Source organism: Suncus etruscus, chromosome 18 (assembly GCF_024139225.1).
Source record: "Suncus etruscus isolate mSunEtr1 chromosome 18, mSunEtr1.pri.cur, whole genome shotgun sequence".
Lineage (NCBI taxonomy): Eukaryota > Metazoa > Chordata > Mammalia > Eulipotyphla > Soricidae > Suncus > Suncus etruscus.
In genome coordinates, this window is record NC_064865.1 from 56,539,708 (window position 1) to 56,556,790 (window position 17,083).

Below are 17,083 nucleotides of genomic sequence, written 5' to 3' on the forward strand. Positions count from 1 at the left end.
GAAGAGAGAAGAAAAGAGAAAGGAAATGTTAATTTGCCTAAAAGTGTTCGATGAGTAGGTCCTACAATATATGTCTGTGGGTCACAGTTGACTGCTTCAGTGATCTGGCTGGTCACATGCTTCAGGTCTTAATAGGGGCCATAAACAAGAGAAAGGGGGTATATTGAAATATTTTATCAAGACATTTTCATAATACAAACTGAATATGTATCTAGTATGACTGAGCACCTAGGTGTCAACTTAGGTTGTCCACTCTTTGTATCCAAGAACCCCTGTGAACAGAAAAGCTGAGAGGTTATTTTAAATATAGTAAGATTAAGGCATTAAACACATTGCTATGAAACACTTCCGCTGGAGTCACTGGTTTCCCATCATATTGTATAAGATCCCTAAGACATTATTTTAGGCCTTTGTAGTAAAAGTCATGCCTGTTCTCTCTATGCTGTTGTTTCTGATGTTGCTGTTTTTTATGATATAATGTGTAATTGAGGCTTTGTCTTGTCCTCCTCCACTTGTTTTGGACACTACTCCCCAGTAAATGTTGACAACTACAGTGTTTAGAGTTTCTACCCTATTAAACCATTGTATTTATTCATGGAGTATTACATGTATATATGTTGTATATTCTAAGTACTTCAGAAAAGTGCTATTCTTTTGTGTTAATCTTTCATCTTCTGGTTCACTTCATTTAACAAAATATTTTGTAGATCCATCATCGTTGCTGCAAAATGCTGCAGGCGTGTTGCTTCTCAGCATCTCTAGTGGGGACCAAATCCTTCACAAGAGGAAAACGGGTAACACGAGCGGCCGAATATGAAATATGAAATAATGTAACCAAACACAAAGTATGTGGGGTCAACACATCTTCTGGCAGGTGTGCAACAAGTTTAATTTTTGAGCAGGGTTAAAATTAGCCATAGGTGAAGAATAAATATAGTCACCAAGCAAAGTACAACAGTAACAATACCTAAGCTATGGGTGTGACTGTAAAAATTATGTTACAAAAGAGATGGTTACAACTCAAGGCAACTCTTTGCAAGCTTACTTTAAATGCAAAATTAAGAGTAGGAGGGAGTAGAAAATATCAGGAACTTGATTTTTACTGGGCTGGACTCTATTGTTTTAGAGCTTAAGTAAAGGAAGGAGCCATATCCCTAAAATGTGTTGCCCTATTTCTAAAGGAGCATCAATAGTCAATAGCCAGGATCTGCATTCTGGTTAGCCCTTGATTACCAGAAAATGGAGCTGCAAGGACATGTTTGAAAAAGAGAAAATTATTGTCTTTGCTTTTAGGGCTGGCTATTATCCAGAAAAGGGGTTCTCAAGTAATTTTGGTGCTGGAATTTATGAGCCAAATTATTTGATAGAGGCCACAATTTTGCCTGATATTTACAAAGGAGAGATAGCCAAATAATGACCGAAAATGTAATGCCAAGCATTTCTTTGTAAATTCCTCAACCATCTGTGCAGGGGGAAAAGGTGTCCACAGCTGGCCTTTTGAGGAACCCTGAGGGGGGTAATTCAGTTCTTCCCTCGAGGAAAATCTGAGGATACATCTGAGCTGATATGAACTGAGCTCCCCTAAAATTTATGTTTGCCTTGGCTGCAAAATCTATGATTCTATCATTTCTAACTGCTCTGTGGTATTCCATTGTGTATAAATACAGCTTCTTCATAATCCAATCATCTGTTGTTGAACATCGAGGTTGGTTCCAAATCTATTGTAATGAGTGCTGCGATAAATAGTGAAGTGCACACATATTTTGGGGTGAATGTCCTTCCAACTTTGGGATAGATACCCAGGAGAGCATTTGCTGGGTCATATGGTAGCTCAATTCTGAGATTACTGAGCACTCCTCGACCAGGCAGCATTCACACCAGCAGTGAATAAGTTTCTTCCTTACAACACCCCCACCAATAGAGATTAGTCCTGTTATTTTTTATGTGAGACATCCTCACTGGTGTAAGTTGGTACCTCATTGTTGTCTTAATTTGGATTTCCCTAATGATGAGTGAAGGTGAGCATGTTTCTATGTGTCTTTCGGCCATCTTTTGGTCTTCCTCAGGGACGTGTCTATTAATTTCTTCTCCCCATTTCCTATGGCTTTATTAGCTATTTGGGATCTCAGCTTTCTGAAGTTTTGTATACCTTAGATATCAGCCCTTTGTCTGACGTGGTGAGTGCAAATATTTTTTCCCATTCTGTTAACTGTCTTCTAGTATTAAATAGGGTTTCTTTTGCCATACAGAAACTTTTTAGTTTGATGTAGTCCCATTTGTTTAGGTTTGATGCTAAATTTTTTGTCATTGGCATTCTATCCTCAAAGACTTTTTAATATATAGGTCTTTGAGTGTTTTGCCTATTTTTCCTCAATAAACTTTATAGATTCGGGTCTGATTTCAAGGTCTTTAATCCATTTTGAGTTGACTTTTGTGTAAGGTGTGAGGTATTGATCAATTTTCAATTTCTTACAGGTGGTTATCCAGTTGTATCACCATTTGTTGAAGAGACTGTCTTTGTTCCATTTCAAGTTCTTGGCTCTTTTGTCAAATATTAGTTGACTTTATATATGGGGGTTTATCTCTTGATATTCTGTTCTAACCCACTGTCTAAGCCATGTCTTTGTTGTAGTACCATGCTCTTTTGATCACCATGGTTTTATGGAATAGCTTCAGGTTAGATAAAAAGATGCCACCCAGCTTCTTGTTTTTCAGTATGTATTTGGCTATCTTGGGTCTTTTGTGCTTCCAGATGAATTTTATCATTGATTGTTCTAAGTCTTTAAAAATGATGTCTGAATTTGGATAGGGATTGTATTAAATCTATATAGAGGTTTAGGTAAGATAGTCATTTTGACTATGTTGATTCTACCTACTCATGATCATGGGATGTCCTTCCATTTTGTTAGATCCTCTTTGATTTCTTTCTGAATTGTTTTGAAGTTTTCATGGTATAGGTACTTCACTTCTTTGTAAGATTGATTCCTAAGTACTTGATATTTTTTGATACTATTTTAAATGGGCTTGTCTTCTTAATCTCTTTCCCCTCTACTTCCTTATTTGTATATAGGAACGCTACTGTCTTTTTTAGCTGGCCATTTTGCTGTATTGGTTAATTGTTTCTAGTAGTTTTACTGTGGACTGTTTTGGGTTTTCAATGTATATCATCATATCATCTGCAAAAACTGAGATAGTTTGAGTTCCTCTTTCCCTATTTGGATTCCTTTGATTCCTTTCTCTTGTTTATTACTATATCTAAGATTTCTAAGACTATATTGAATAAGAGTGGAGAGAGTGGACAGCCTTGCCTAGTTCCTGACATTAGTGAAAACCTTTCAGTTTTCGCAATTAAGGATAATGTTGGTTGTGGGTTTTTCGTAGACAGCTGTAACTGTCTTGAGGAAGGTTCCTTCCAGCCTATTTTTCTGAGTGTTTTCATCATGAATGGGTGTTAAATTTTCTCTAACGCCTTCTCTGCATAGATTGATATAATTATGCAGTTTTTGTCTTTCTTATTGTTGATGTGGTGTATGATGTTGATTGATTTGCATATGTTAAACCATCCTTGCATCCCTGGAATGAAACCCATTTGGTCATGGCGAATAATCTTTTTGATGTAGTGTTGGATTTGGTTTGCTAAGATTTTGTAGAGGATTTTTGCATCTATGTTTATTAGTGAGAACAGTCTGTAGTTTTTTTCTTAGTGGTGTCTTTGCCATCTTTGGGAATGAGTGTGATATTAGCCTCATAAAAGGAATTATGAAGGATTGTTGTCTTTTTTTTTCTTTTTGGTTTTTGGGCCACACCCGGCGTTGCTCAGGGGTTACTCCTGGCTGTCTGCTCAGAAATAGCTCCTGGCAGGTATGGGGGACCATACGGGACACCGGGATTCGAACCAACCACCTTAGGTTCTGGATTGGCTGCTTACAAGGCAAGCACCACTGTGCTATCTCTCTAGGTCCAGATTGGTGTCTTTTCAATGGTTCGGAAGAGCCTGTGTATCAGTGGTAGTAATTCTTCTTGGAATGTTTTATAGAATTCATCTGTAAAACCATCTGGATCTGGATTTTTGTTCTTGGGAAGTTTTTTAATTACTGATTCAATTTCCTCTAAGTGATTGGCCTGTTTAGGCTTTCTAAGTCCCCCTTTTCCAGTCTTGGAAGATGATATTTTTCCAAGAATCTGTCGATTTTATCTGGATTTTCTAGCCTGAGTATAATTGTTCATAATAAGTCCTCATGATATGTTGGATTTCTTGGGGTTCTGTTATAATCTCTCCCCTTTCATTTGTGACCCTACTTATTTGGGTGTTTTCCCTCGTGTGTGTGTGGTTTGTTTTTTTTGTTTGTTTGTTTGTTTGTTTTTGGTGAGTCTTGCCAATGGTTTGTCTATTTATCTCCTGGTCTCATTGATTTTATATATTGTTTTCTTAGTCTGTGTTGTTTATTTTTGCTCTGTGTTTGTATCTTTGCTGCTGTTGTTCCAGCTCCTTAGGATGTCCCTTTAAACTTCTGACAACAATTTCCTCTTTCCTGACATAGGTCTATATTGCTATGAGTTTCCCCCTAATTACTGCTTTTGTTATGTCCCACAGATTTTGACAAGTTATCTTTTCATTATCGTTTGTCTCATGGAATCTTTTTATTTCTTCCTTGAGTTCCTCTTTTATCTAGCTGTTGTTGAGCAGCATGTTGTTTAATCTCCAGGTGTTGGATTTTCACCATTGCTTTTTTTACAGTCAATTTTGACCTCTGTTGTATAGTGATCTGATAGGGTGCTTCTAATGATTCTTATATTTCTGACTTTATAAAAGTTAAATTTATATCCTAAGCCATGGTCTTTGCTGGAGAACGTTCAATGTAGACTTGAGAAGGATGTGTATTCTGCTTTCTGGGAGTGGAGAGCCCTCTGTAAGTCTATTAGTCCTAGTTCTTCTAATTTCTCATCTAGGGCTCTTATTTCTTTGCTAGTTTTTGATCTGGTGGATCTGTCCAGTGGTGATAGTGGTGTATTGAGATCTCCTACTACTATCACATATCCTTTCATGTGTTTCTCCAGGTTTGTGAGCAGTTGCCCTACATATTTTGCTGGCTCTTCATTTGTTGCATAAATATTAACCAGGGTTAGTACTTCTTGATCTCGTGTTCCCCTGATTAGTAAGTAGTGACCCTCTTTGTATCTGATCTTTTTTTGATGTGGAATACAATTAGGTCTAATATAAGAATGGCCGTCCCTGCTTTCTTTTGTTTTCCATTGGCTTGAATAATTGATTTCCATCCATTTATTCTAAGCCTGTGCCTATCCTGTACTTGTAGGTGCATTTCTTGTAGGCAGTAGAAATCAGGTTTATGTTTTCTAATCCAGCTCTCTATTATGTATCTTTTAATGGGCGAGTTTAGTTCACTGTCATTTAAGGAGATTATTGACAGAGAAGGCTGTTGTGCAGTTGTATTGTGTTGGGTGGTTATTTTTACAACAGGGTGTTTGGATTGTGTAAAATGTCTCTGAATAGATAATTTATAATCACTTTTGATTGCACAAATAATGTGAGTTCTTTTTTCTTTTTTGCCAAAGTTTTTAGTTTTCCCTCCCATATGAATGAGAACTTTGCTGGGTAGTGGACTCTATGTTGGAAATTTCTTTCATTTAGTCATTTAAATATGTCATTCCACTGTCTTCTTGCTTAAATTGTTTCAAATGGGAGATCTGGTTTGATTCTTATGTTCCTTCCTTTGTACTTGACATTTTTTTCTCCCTTATTTCTTTCAAGAGTTCAACTTTCTCTTTGGTTTTTGTTTGTTTGTTTGTTTTTGCCATTTGGATTTCTATGTTTTGGTGTTGGTTTATTAGGGCCTATTTTATTAGGGACTCTTTTCACCTCCTGGTTTTGCAAGGAAGCCTCTTTCCAGATGGTGGGAATGTTTTCTGCTATTATTTTCTGACCACTTATTCTTCCCTTTCCCTAAGTTTCTTCGTGGAAATAGTCTCTATTAGTTAAGTGCATATCTGTGGGGTGCTCCAAACTTCATTGTCTCCATGTTTGATCTATTAAGGGGTGACTGTGTATAAAGGTAGAAGGATGACTGTTGAAACATTGTTCTAGTGGTTTTTTTTTTTTTTTTTTTTTTTTTTTTTTTGGTTTTTGGGCCACACCCGGCGGTGCTCAGGGGTTACTCCTGGCTGTCTGCTCAGAAATAGCTGCTGGCAGGCACGGGGGACCATATGGGACACCGGGATTCGAACCAACCACCTTTGGTCCTGGATTGGCTGCTTGCAAGGCAAACGCCGCTGTGCTATCTCTCCGGGCACGTTCTAGTGGTTTTTTAAGTAGGCTTTCAAAGGCTTGGGATTTTAAGTTTGTCTTTTTGGCTTAATATTATTTCCAAGGTTTGGTTTTGGATTGAAGGACTTTGGCATTTCTTTTTTCTGAATTGCTATCTTCTTTCTTTCTACAATTATTATAGAATGTACTGATATGACAGCATGCAATAGAAATTTCAATACTGGTTTTACTTATGTTTAAATTCATAAAAATAGGGGCCGGAGAGATAGCAAGGAGGTAAGGCGTTTGCCTTTCATGCAGAAGGTCATCGGTTTGAATCCCGGGGTCCCATATGGTCCTCCGTGCCTGCCAGGAGCAAATTTCTGAGCATGAAGCCAGGAGTAACCCCTGAGCACTGCCAGGTGTGACCCAAAAACCACAAAAAAGAAAAAGAAAAAGAAATAAATTCATAAAAATAATGGGATGCAAAAATGCAGATTGAATTATCTAACTTATCACAAAATATGTCTGAAGTGCTTTTAGTTGTTTCTGGAAGACATAAAAGAAGGACTGAAGAGGTTTCTCCAGTCAATACACCTTGTCAAGCCAAAAACCCCGAAGTTGGTGTTCTGCCGCCCTCTACTAGCGATCCTTCAGAAAAACCTCTCGTTTCACTAGATAATTTTGGTTTGTCGCCAACACCTACTGGTGGTAGGCCAATACCGACTCTAAATAATTTACCTGAAAATTGTGATCCAATAAAGCAAACTAATATAATCAGCAGAACAAAGGACTTATCTGTAAGATTCTCACCGAATCTTCCTCCACCATTGCTCTTTAGAGCTTATGGAACCTGTCAGCATCTCCCACTGCAATGGATACTTATTAGAGAGATTGCCATAAATACCGAACCAGAATAAGTTCTCAGAAAAATTGACATTAATACAGAATCATTCCCATTGCGAATAAGATATGTTACCACATTTACATATTTACCACAACACCTCCCTCATTTGCTGGGGAGATATATAGCATATGTTATTGGCTATATTAATGTGTGAAAATTGTTATCTTATTGTTATGCTTTAAGTGTGGTAATGTGGAACATTTCAGAAAATAATGCAGATCACAACCTTTTTGTAATAGCTCGAGGATCTGCACTCCAGACACCAAAACGTAATCAACCTAACTTCAGAAACTGGGTAAGGGGACATTCCCAAAGAACAATATTCAGTCACAGAGTCCCCATCATCTTCCATCTTTTGTCCCCAAATCCTCAATGTGCAACTTTTGGGGTTTGAGAACCCACAAGTGGCAGATTTAAGAGCAAAGGTAGAAACTGCCTGCCAAATAATATTGAGACAGCGTTTTGTTTTAACCAAGTATGCCTAACACCATTGAACAAACTTTTTTCTGTGGGATATAGATATTTATCTGAGGGGGCCGGGCGGTGGCGCTGGAGGTAAGGTGCCTGCCTTGCCTGCGCTAGCCTAGGACGGACCGCGGTTCGATCCCCAGGCGCCCCATATGGTCCCCCAAGAAGCCAGGAGCAACTTCTGAGCGCATAGCCAGGAGTAACCCCTGAGCGTCACAGGGTGTGGCCCCCCCCAAAAAAAAAGATATTTATCTGAGGAGGTCTGCTTGTGTCCCCCTCATCCTCTGATGGGAGTCTTCATGGAAACGGCTCTAGAAGCTTTTAGTTGGGGGGGGGGAATATTCAGACTGCTCTAATGTAAAGAGATTTGGAGGTACAGAGAGCCAAAAAGGAAGGAAGGCAGAAAAGTGAGTTAAGAGTCTGAGTTGCTCACTGCCCCCAAAACCCAGATGGAGTCTGCCCATTGGTAATGCAATAACAATCGGGATTTATTACCTGGGCTCCAAGGGGTCCAACAGTCTCCTGTCTCCTGATGAAGCAGGCTGTTCTGTGGACCCTGAACTGAGAAAGCACAGGATTTATAAAGTGTTCCACAGGCTGAGTAACACAAGTATCTTATTGGTGCACACAAAAGCATTAGTTCAAAAGTTACAAAGGTGTGCAACCTGGTGACAATCAAGGGTCTTTGCTGCCAGCAATTCATTCCTCATATATTCAGGTCTGATTTAGATATCCTTTTTTAAATAAATATCTTTTTTCAAACACCGTGTTTATAAACATGATTGCCGTTGTTTCTTTCATAAAATAGAACATTCCTCTTCACCAGCGCCACATTTCCATCACCAGTGACCCCATCACTCCCCTCCCCCGGGCTGTAATTGAGACAGGATTTCTACTTCTCTCAGACATTGACATTGTTATGATAGTTCTCAGTGCAGTTAATTCTCTAACTGTACTCATCACTCTTTATGGTGAGCTTCACATCATGTGCCTGTCCTTCCAGCCCTCATCTCTATTGTCTCTGGGAATTAGTTCAATAATATTTTATTTTTCTTAAGACCCATAGATGAGTGAGACTATTCTGTGTGTCTCTCCCTCTGACTTATTTTTTTTTTATAAATTATCTTTATTTAAACACCGTGATTACAAATATAATTGTAGTTGTATGATTACAGTCATGTAAAGAGTACCCCCCTTCACCAGTACAGGATTCCCACCACCAATTTCCCAGATCTATCTACTCCCCACCCCACCCACACCTGTACTCGAGACAGGCTTTCTTTTTACCTCATTCATTCACATTGTTATAATAGTTTTCATGTAGTTATTTCTCTAACTGCACTTATCACTCTATGTGGTGAGCTTCATGTCATGAGCTGCACCTACATGGGAAGATGGGGAGAAATAAGGGTTGGGACTGAGGCAGTAAAATATTAGAAATGAGATTTGTAAGGCAGTATAAAGGTCACAATACAAGATGGATGTTATGGATATATAAAATATATGCATACAATACTATCAATAGGAAAACAAGGAGAAAAAATGTCCAGTGACTATCCCAACATAAAACAGTACTAAAACGGCCCACCCTCCTCCCAAAGCACATTTCCATTAGTGTAGGGAGAGGTAGGGGGGAAGCCTGAGGACCACTAAGAGTCCACCTGAACCCATTTCTGGCCATCTGAGCTGGCACCCAGGGAAGGCCTGGAGTCAGGTGAAAAAGACAAGGACGGCTGGGGGCCTACCAAGCCTCCCAGCACTTCACAGACTAGGAAGAAGGGCTCCGGTATGGGGCCTCCCCAAACACCATACCTGGCAAGAGCTGGTCTCCAGAATCAAGGAGAAAACCGGAAGACAGATATCTGCCCGCCCTCTTCCCCATGCACCTCCCCTCTGGAGTACGGAAGGAGGGGGAAGCCTGAGGACCATTCAGAGTCCACCTGAACCTACTTCTGGCCATCTGAGCTGGCACCCAGGGAAGGCCTGGAGTCAGGAGAAAAAGAGAAGGCCTGCCAAGCCTCCCAGCACTCCCCAGGCCAGGGAGAAGGGCTCCAGTATGGGGCCTTCCCAAACCCCATACCTGGCAAGAGCTGGTCTCCAGAATCAAGGAGAAAACCGGAAGTCAGATGTCTGCCCTCCCTCCTCCCCATGCACCTCCCCCCTGGAGTACGGAGGGAGGGGGAAGCCTGAGGACCACTAAGAGTCCACCTGAGCCCACTTCTGGACATCTGAGCTGGCACCCAGGGAAGGCCGGAGTCAGGAGAAAAAGACAAGGATGGCCTGGGGCCTGCCAAGCTTCCCAGCACTCCCCAGGCCAGGGAGAAGGGCTCCGGTATGGGGTCCTCTGACTTATTTTACTCATATTTATAGATTTCATGTAAATCCATATATAGAAAAATTTCATGACCTCATCTCTCCTGACTGCTATTTAGCTAGTCATCTGTTGAAGGCATCTTAGTTGCTTTCAGAGTCTGGCTATTGTATATATTGCTGCAATGAATATAGGTGTGAGGAAGGGATATTTGTATTGCATTCTTTTTTTAATAATTTATTTAAACACCTTGATTACAAACATGATTGTGGTTGGGTTACATTCATGTAAAGAACCACCTCCCATCACCAGTGCAACATTCCCATCACCAATCTCCCAAATCTCCATCCTCCCCACTCCACCCTTGCCTGTACTCTAGACAGGCTTTCTATTTCCCTCATACATTCTCATTGTTACTTAGATATCCTTTTATGGCTAACAGATATTCTGAGAGGAGATGTTGAAAGAGCATATAACTTGAACAAGCAGTGCTGGTGGGGATGTGGAGAGAAAGGAACTCTTATTTACTGCTGTTGGGAATGCCATCTAGTCCAACCTTTATGAAAAGTGATATGGAGATTCCTCCAAAACCTGAAAATTGAGCCCCCATATTATCCAGCTATACCACCCTTAGGGATATACCCTAGGAACACAAAAATACAATACAAAAATCTCTTCCTCACACTATATTTATTTAAACACTATTCACAATAGCCAGACTCTGAAAACAACCAAGATGTCCTTCAACAGATGAATGCATAAAGAAACTATGGTACATATACACAATGGAATATTTTGCAGCCTTCAGGAGACATGAAGGCATTAAATTCTCCTATACATGGATGTACATGAAATCTATTATGCTGAGTGAAATAAGTCAGAGGGAGAGAGATAGCCACAGAATAGTCTCACTCATCTATGGGTTTTTAAGAAAAATAAAAGACATTTCTGCAATAATTTTCAGAGCCCAAAGAGGAGGGCTGGAAGGTCCAGCTCACGAAATGAAGCTCATCACAGCAAGTGTTGAGTGAAGTTAGAGAAATAACTACACTGAGAACTATCATAGGAAAGTGAAGGAATGAGGGAAGTGGAAAGCCTGTAGAGTACAGGTAGGGGTGGGGTGGGGAGGAGGGATATTTGGGACATTGGTGGTAGGAATGTTGACCGGTGCAGGGGGATGTTCTTTACATGACTAAAACCCAACTAAAATCATATTTATAATCAAGGTGTTTAAATAAAAATATTAATATAAAATTATATATAAAAAAGGAAAGAGCCTTGATCTTGTCCTTCTATTCCTGTAGTGGTGGTACATTCTTATACCCCATTTAAACATTCCAATGATGCAATTACTCCAAGGAGGATGCTTATGTAGCAGAACAGGGTCTCAAAAGTCCTATTGCTTCCCTGGTGAACACCCTCCTCAGTCACCCAGGAAAATCACTGGGGGTAGTTAGACTGTAAAATCCACCTTGGTCACCTATGCTCTGTGAAAATGAGTCCCACATTCCTCAGCTGTCAAACATCAACATCTGAACAAAGTTTATTACATAACAAAGTTTATTAGATCAGCTCCTCATTCTGTCCACTGCAGACTCTGTTCCCAAAGAAAGAAAATATGAAAATAGCATTATATTTTTGTCTCTAAGATTGAAATTTTAAATTTGGTCAATATTAAGAAATATTTTAGGGTAGGAGTGATATTATTTTTTGGTTCTTTTTATTTTCTGTTTTAAGACAATGTCCAGAAGTGCTCATGGCCTACTATTGGCTCTGCAGTCCTAGATCACTCCAACAATCTTGGGGGACCATGAGGGGTGCATGAAATTAAATCTGTTTCAGCCATATGCAAGGCAAATATAATACTGCCCACATAAGTTTTATGTGATTTTTTAAATGGAGCTGTTTAGTTGTTAAGTCTCATTTTTCGTTAGAAACTACCCAGCAGGATCTTTAATCCCTGAGATATGATATATTACTTTATATTTTGAAATGCCTTCCATTGAACCAAAATAAATACTCAAGGATTAGTTAAAACAAAAGATTATTACTGAGAATAAGAATAGATAAGAAAAAATGATAAGACTATAAATAATAAGAAGATAGATAATCAAACACTCTTTCCCTCCAACTTAGTTCAAGCAGATATTATTGGGGAAGTGCATCCCAGACTGAATTTAGGGATATTGGGACTTTTCCATTCTTTAGATCTGAGGGTTCAATGGTTGCAGAAGTGGTAGAGTTTTGTGGCCTTGTATTTGTAATTGATAACCTGCCTAATATATTAATAAGTTAAACAAGTAGATTTTAAACATAATATTAGATATATCAACCATATTGGACAGCAAGGGTCCAGTTCCATCCTTCCAATATGTTAAGGTGGGGCTCTCCCTCAGATGATGAACAGCATAGAACAGGTCCCAGGCTGATGGACACTTTATTTCAATCCAACAATGTTTATAAAGAACAAGAGGTACTGAGTACATGTAGGGAGGCAGGGACACCAGAGATGGGCATCCAGGGATATGGAACTCAGGATAATTATAGAAACACTGGGGATGGGGTCTGGAGAGATAGCACAGCAGTGTTTGCCTTGCAAGCAGCCGATCCAGGACCAAAGGTGGTTGGTTCAAATCCTGGTGTCCCATATGGTCCCCCGTGCCTGCCAGGAGCTATTTCTGAGCAGACAGCCAGGAATAACCCCTGAGCACCGCCAGGTGTGGCCCAAAAACCAAAAAGAAAAAAAAATAAAAAAAAAAAGAAAAACGAAAAGAAAAGAAAAGAAAAGAAAAGAAAAGAAAAGAAAAGAAAAGAAAAGAAAAGAAAAGAAAAGAAAAGAAAAGAAAAGAAAAAGAAACCCTGGGGATTAGGAATGATTCAGGTGGAGAACAAGGAGTTGAAAAGAACCTTTAACTCTCTCTCTACCAGAGCTCACTCTGAGAGAGCAGTGATGCCCAGAATCAAGCCTGAGAGTGGCCACTGACCAGTGAGAGATGGTACTCTTACATATGCTACCATGTTCCATCTCTAGACCACGGTCTTTCAAGTTTTCTTCAGAAGGAGAATCCCTGGGCCAGCTGCTCTACAGGGTTCCATCATCCAGGCAGTTTAGAATATATGCATAGCATAATCCAACTTTTCTCTTTCCCTGTCTTCTAACTCAGATACTCAGCACGGCTGGTTGCCAGGTGTATTAGATGACAATAATTAGTATCCTTTACTGCTTTTTTTGTGATACCCAGTGTTAGGGTTCATTGAAGCCCACCGCCTCAAATGAATACTCCAGATTCAACAAGAATGCAAACAGCAATTTCAGCTTGCTGGGCAACTGAATCTATCATGCAGATTGAGAAATGGAGGCCCTGAGCAACTTGGAGGGGGGCATCTTTTATAGACCTAAGGGGTTTTAAAGGAGGGTCAGTATGGAAATTAAGGTTTATAAATCGCACAAATCATTAGTCCAGATTTAAACCCAGTGTCCAGTCTGATAGTCGGTTCATCTTCCACTTCAATTATGACAGGCTATCCCCTAAGGGGGGGTGCTTTCTGGCTGGTATTTTCATTCTTTAATTTGAGCAAACTTGCTAACATGAGTTTTGCATCCTGTAAGATGTGCATTATTGATCGATTGTGATGGGGATATCCTGCTTAAAGTTCATGTTGACCTGCTCAAGGCTTGGGAAATTTTCAGGGTGGAAGGGGAGGTAGGAGACAAAGGGGGAGCAGTGGAGGCATAATCAAGAAAATTCAAGTTCCTGCTCAATATGAAATTTGGTGTGAAAGAATCCCTCAGTTTAATGCTTATGTTTGAACCAAGTCATTGGTATTGTTGGAAATGTTCTTACGCCCCTATGTATCTGATAGCACCACGTGGCTTTATTTCCTGTTTGCTTAGGCACACTAAAATGGGAAAATAATATACATACCAATAAGTTCTTATCTAATAGAGATGCAAACACACAAATCTTGTAGTGCAATGAGACCTTACACCCTGAACATTGACATGAAGACCTGGTACAGGCCTCAGAAGAATGGGCATTCTCCATTCACCCCTGATCTAGAGAAGACATCTACAAAACATCCAAGGTTGTATATACCTTGGCATTCCTCTACCAGGGAAGACCCTACAGCTACTCTGACATCGATCTACTCAAAAAAGACTTCCCTTAACACTAAGAAGACTTAACAAAAACAATGACCTGTTTACTGGATAGGGCTTGCTGTATTGCCCCTTAATTGTGAGGTTTGTCTATAACATCACCTGGAAGCAATCCTCTACCACGGAAGACCCTACCACTGCTCAGACATCGTCCTGCTAAAAAGAGACTTCTCTTAACAATGAGAAGACTTAACAAAGACCTGCTTACAGGACAGGGCTTCCTGCATTGCCCTTTCATGGTGAGGTGAAACGAGAAGACACTCCACATCATGACTTCAATGTAGGAGATGCAGATTCCAGAATCTTTAATACAGAAACATGATACCAACAACAGAGACTGTGTGAAAAGTGTGTTGGCACTACAGACAATGTCTTGGACAATGTCTTGGATCGGACGATAACTTGCCTGAAGCCTAGAGTTGGTCTTATGCCAGGAAACTTCAGAGGTAGGATCTCTTTGTATTTAGGCCAAGGTTATTCCTTTCCATGCCTCTCATATTCTGGTGGGCCTATGCAAACAACAATTGCCACTCTAACACCGTTTTACTGTGCTCCTTTGACTCTAATCCTTAAAATGCACCCACTTAAAATTTTTTTTTTGAAAAGTTAAAAATTCCTTAATTTTTTATTCCTGGTACCACTACCACAATTTACAGGGCAATATACCTGATGTAATGAAAAGAAAAAGAAAAAGACAAAGCTACAACAGATAAAAGACCTCAGAAATGTACATCTAATTGACACTACATTGCATTAATCAATAGCTGCACTTTTGCAAACTGTGGCTATGACAGTCCTGAACAAGAAGGGTTTCCTGTTTAAGCTGCAGTAACTTTTCTGACTATGGATCATCGCTCCTTCTGTGGCAGATTTTTACAGTTCCTCTAATGGATTTGGGACGACTGTCTCAAAGTAACCTGCAGCTTTCCTGACAACTCCTCGCTCTCTCTCCTGCTAAGAACTGTAGCCCTTTGCTGTTGAGTTTAGAACCTTCTGCTACCATAGCCACCACTTCCACCACCAGATCCATAACCACCACCATATGGACTGCCCGAGCTTCTGCCACCAAAACTGCCCCCTTTCATGGGTCCATAATTTGATTGCTGTTGTCCACTGTAATTTCCAAAATCATTATAGTTGCCGCCACCACCATAGTTACCACCACCAAAATTTCCTCCTTCATTGTAACCATCATATCCTTCACCACCTCCACCATATCCACCTCCTTGGTTTCCGTATCCTGGTCCTCCACCACCATAGCCTCCTCTACTACTATAACCAGGACCTCCGCCATAGTTGCCACCATCACCACCAAATCCATTATATCCACCATCACCACCTCCATAACTACCTCTGCTGCCACCACCTCCACCACCATAGCCTCCTCTTCCACCAAAGTTTCCACCACGGCCAAAGTTTCCTCCACCACCTCCAAAATTGCCTCCACGACCCATAAAGTTGCCAGAGCCACCTCCACGACCTCTTTGAGATCCAGCAGACTGCATTTCTTGTTTAGAAAGGGCCTTTTTTACTTCACAATTGTGCCCATTAATAGTGTGGTATTTCTGAACAACAATTTTATCAACTGTATTATGATCATCAAAAGTTACAAAAGCAAATCCTCTCTTTTTTCCACTCTGCCTGTCTTCCATAACTTCTATGGTTTCAATTTTGCCATACTTTTCAAAGTAGTCTCTCAAGTTATATTCCTCTGTATCTTCTTTAATACCACAAACAAAAATTTTCTTCACTGTTAGATGGGCACCAGGCTTTACAGAATCCTCTCTAGAAACAGCTCTCTTTGGTTCCACTACTCGTCCATAAACCTTATGTGGTCGAGCACACATTGCTGCATCCACCTCTTCAACACATGAGTAAGTCACAAAACCAAAGCCTCTGGAGCGTTTTGTCTGGGGGTCTCTCATCACCACACAATCTGTAAGTGTGCCCCATTTCTCAAAATGTTCTCTCAAACTATCATCTGTAGTTTCAAAACTCAAACCTCCGATAAACAGTTTTCTCAACTGCTCTGGTTCCTTTGGATCATGGCCCTCCATTTTGAGACCGGACTCGCCTCTTCCAACTCAAGTTTAATATGGCGCACCCACTTAAAATTTGAGGTTAAGTGCACCCACTTAAAATTTGAGGTTAACTTAAGCTAATATGCATGTACATGGAAATGTAAAAAATACTATGCCTCTAATGTTTAAGGAGTTACGTAAGTGTTATGGCTTTAGATTGCCTTGTGTTCTGTTAAGAAATATTATAATGTGCTACAATCTGGGGACTTGAGGGACAAAGTAATTGTACATGGATTCTGTTTTATTTATCTTAACATTCTTTGGCTGAAAGTTCAAAGTTAAGATATCAGCAAGGGGACTTCTTCTGAGAATTATGTTATGGCTGATTGTCCTTCCACTGTAACTTTACCTTGCCCTCTTTTTTTGCATCTTTTGTTCTCATAATTCAAAATAAAAAAATTAAAAAAAAGAAAAAGAAAAAAAGAAAATTCAAGTTCCATAAACATCTATAACAGTTATATTTGACCTCCAGTTAAACTTTTATGATCAAGTACTAGATATCTCTATAAATAGAATATCTATCAGATATTCTAGTCCAAGGGGATATCAGAATTGTCCATTTGTTTCAGAAAGGATGTATGAAGCAGACACTTTCTCATCTTCAAATGGGTGTGAAGCTCTGCTGTCCTGGGCAATTCATGGAGAGAAGAAACATTGAATGTTTGAAAAAAGAGCTTTAATGTGAATGAGCAGGCACATTTCAAAATAAACAGCAGAGGACCACAGAACACCCATACAGTAAGTTAGACAAGATCATTTATTAGGCAAAAAAAAAAAAAACTATACTAAATAAATCAATAAGACTCTTTTTCTAGAAAAAATGAACAACTGGGCAGATTTTCATACATTTATTTTCCTTTGGTAAAATAAATTTTGTTGTGCTCGGGGCTCACTC

At 39.7% G+C, this 17,083-nt stretch overlaps 2 protein-coding genes across 2 annotated transcripts in view; both read right to left on the bottom strand.

The window, feature by feature from the left end:
- The window catches only part of LOC125996117 (histone H2A type 1-B), a 949,462-nt gene that overhangs the window by 598,506 nt on the left and 333,873 nt on the right, over positions 1 to 17,083 (bottom strand). The window lies entirely within an intron of this gene.
- Positions 14,698 to 16,200, bottom strand: LOC125996049 (heterogeneous nuclear ribonucleoprotein A3-like). Its single transcript, XM_049765012.1, has one exon. It carries the CDS (start codon positions 16,162 to 16,164, stop codon positions 15,091 to 15,093), a length of 1,074 nt encoding a protein of 357 aa, XP_049620969.1. The 5' UTR covers positions 16,165 to 16,200; the 3' UTR covers positions 14,698 to 15,090.

Excerpts from the sequence above, each read along its gene's own strand:
- LOC125996049 (XM_049765012.1), bottom strand. The coding sequence starts at position 16,164 with ATGGAGGGCCATGATCCAAAGGAACCAGAGCAGTTGAGAAAACTGTTT.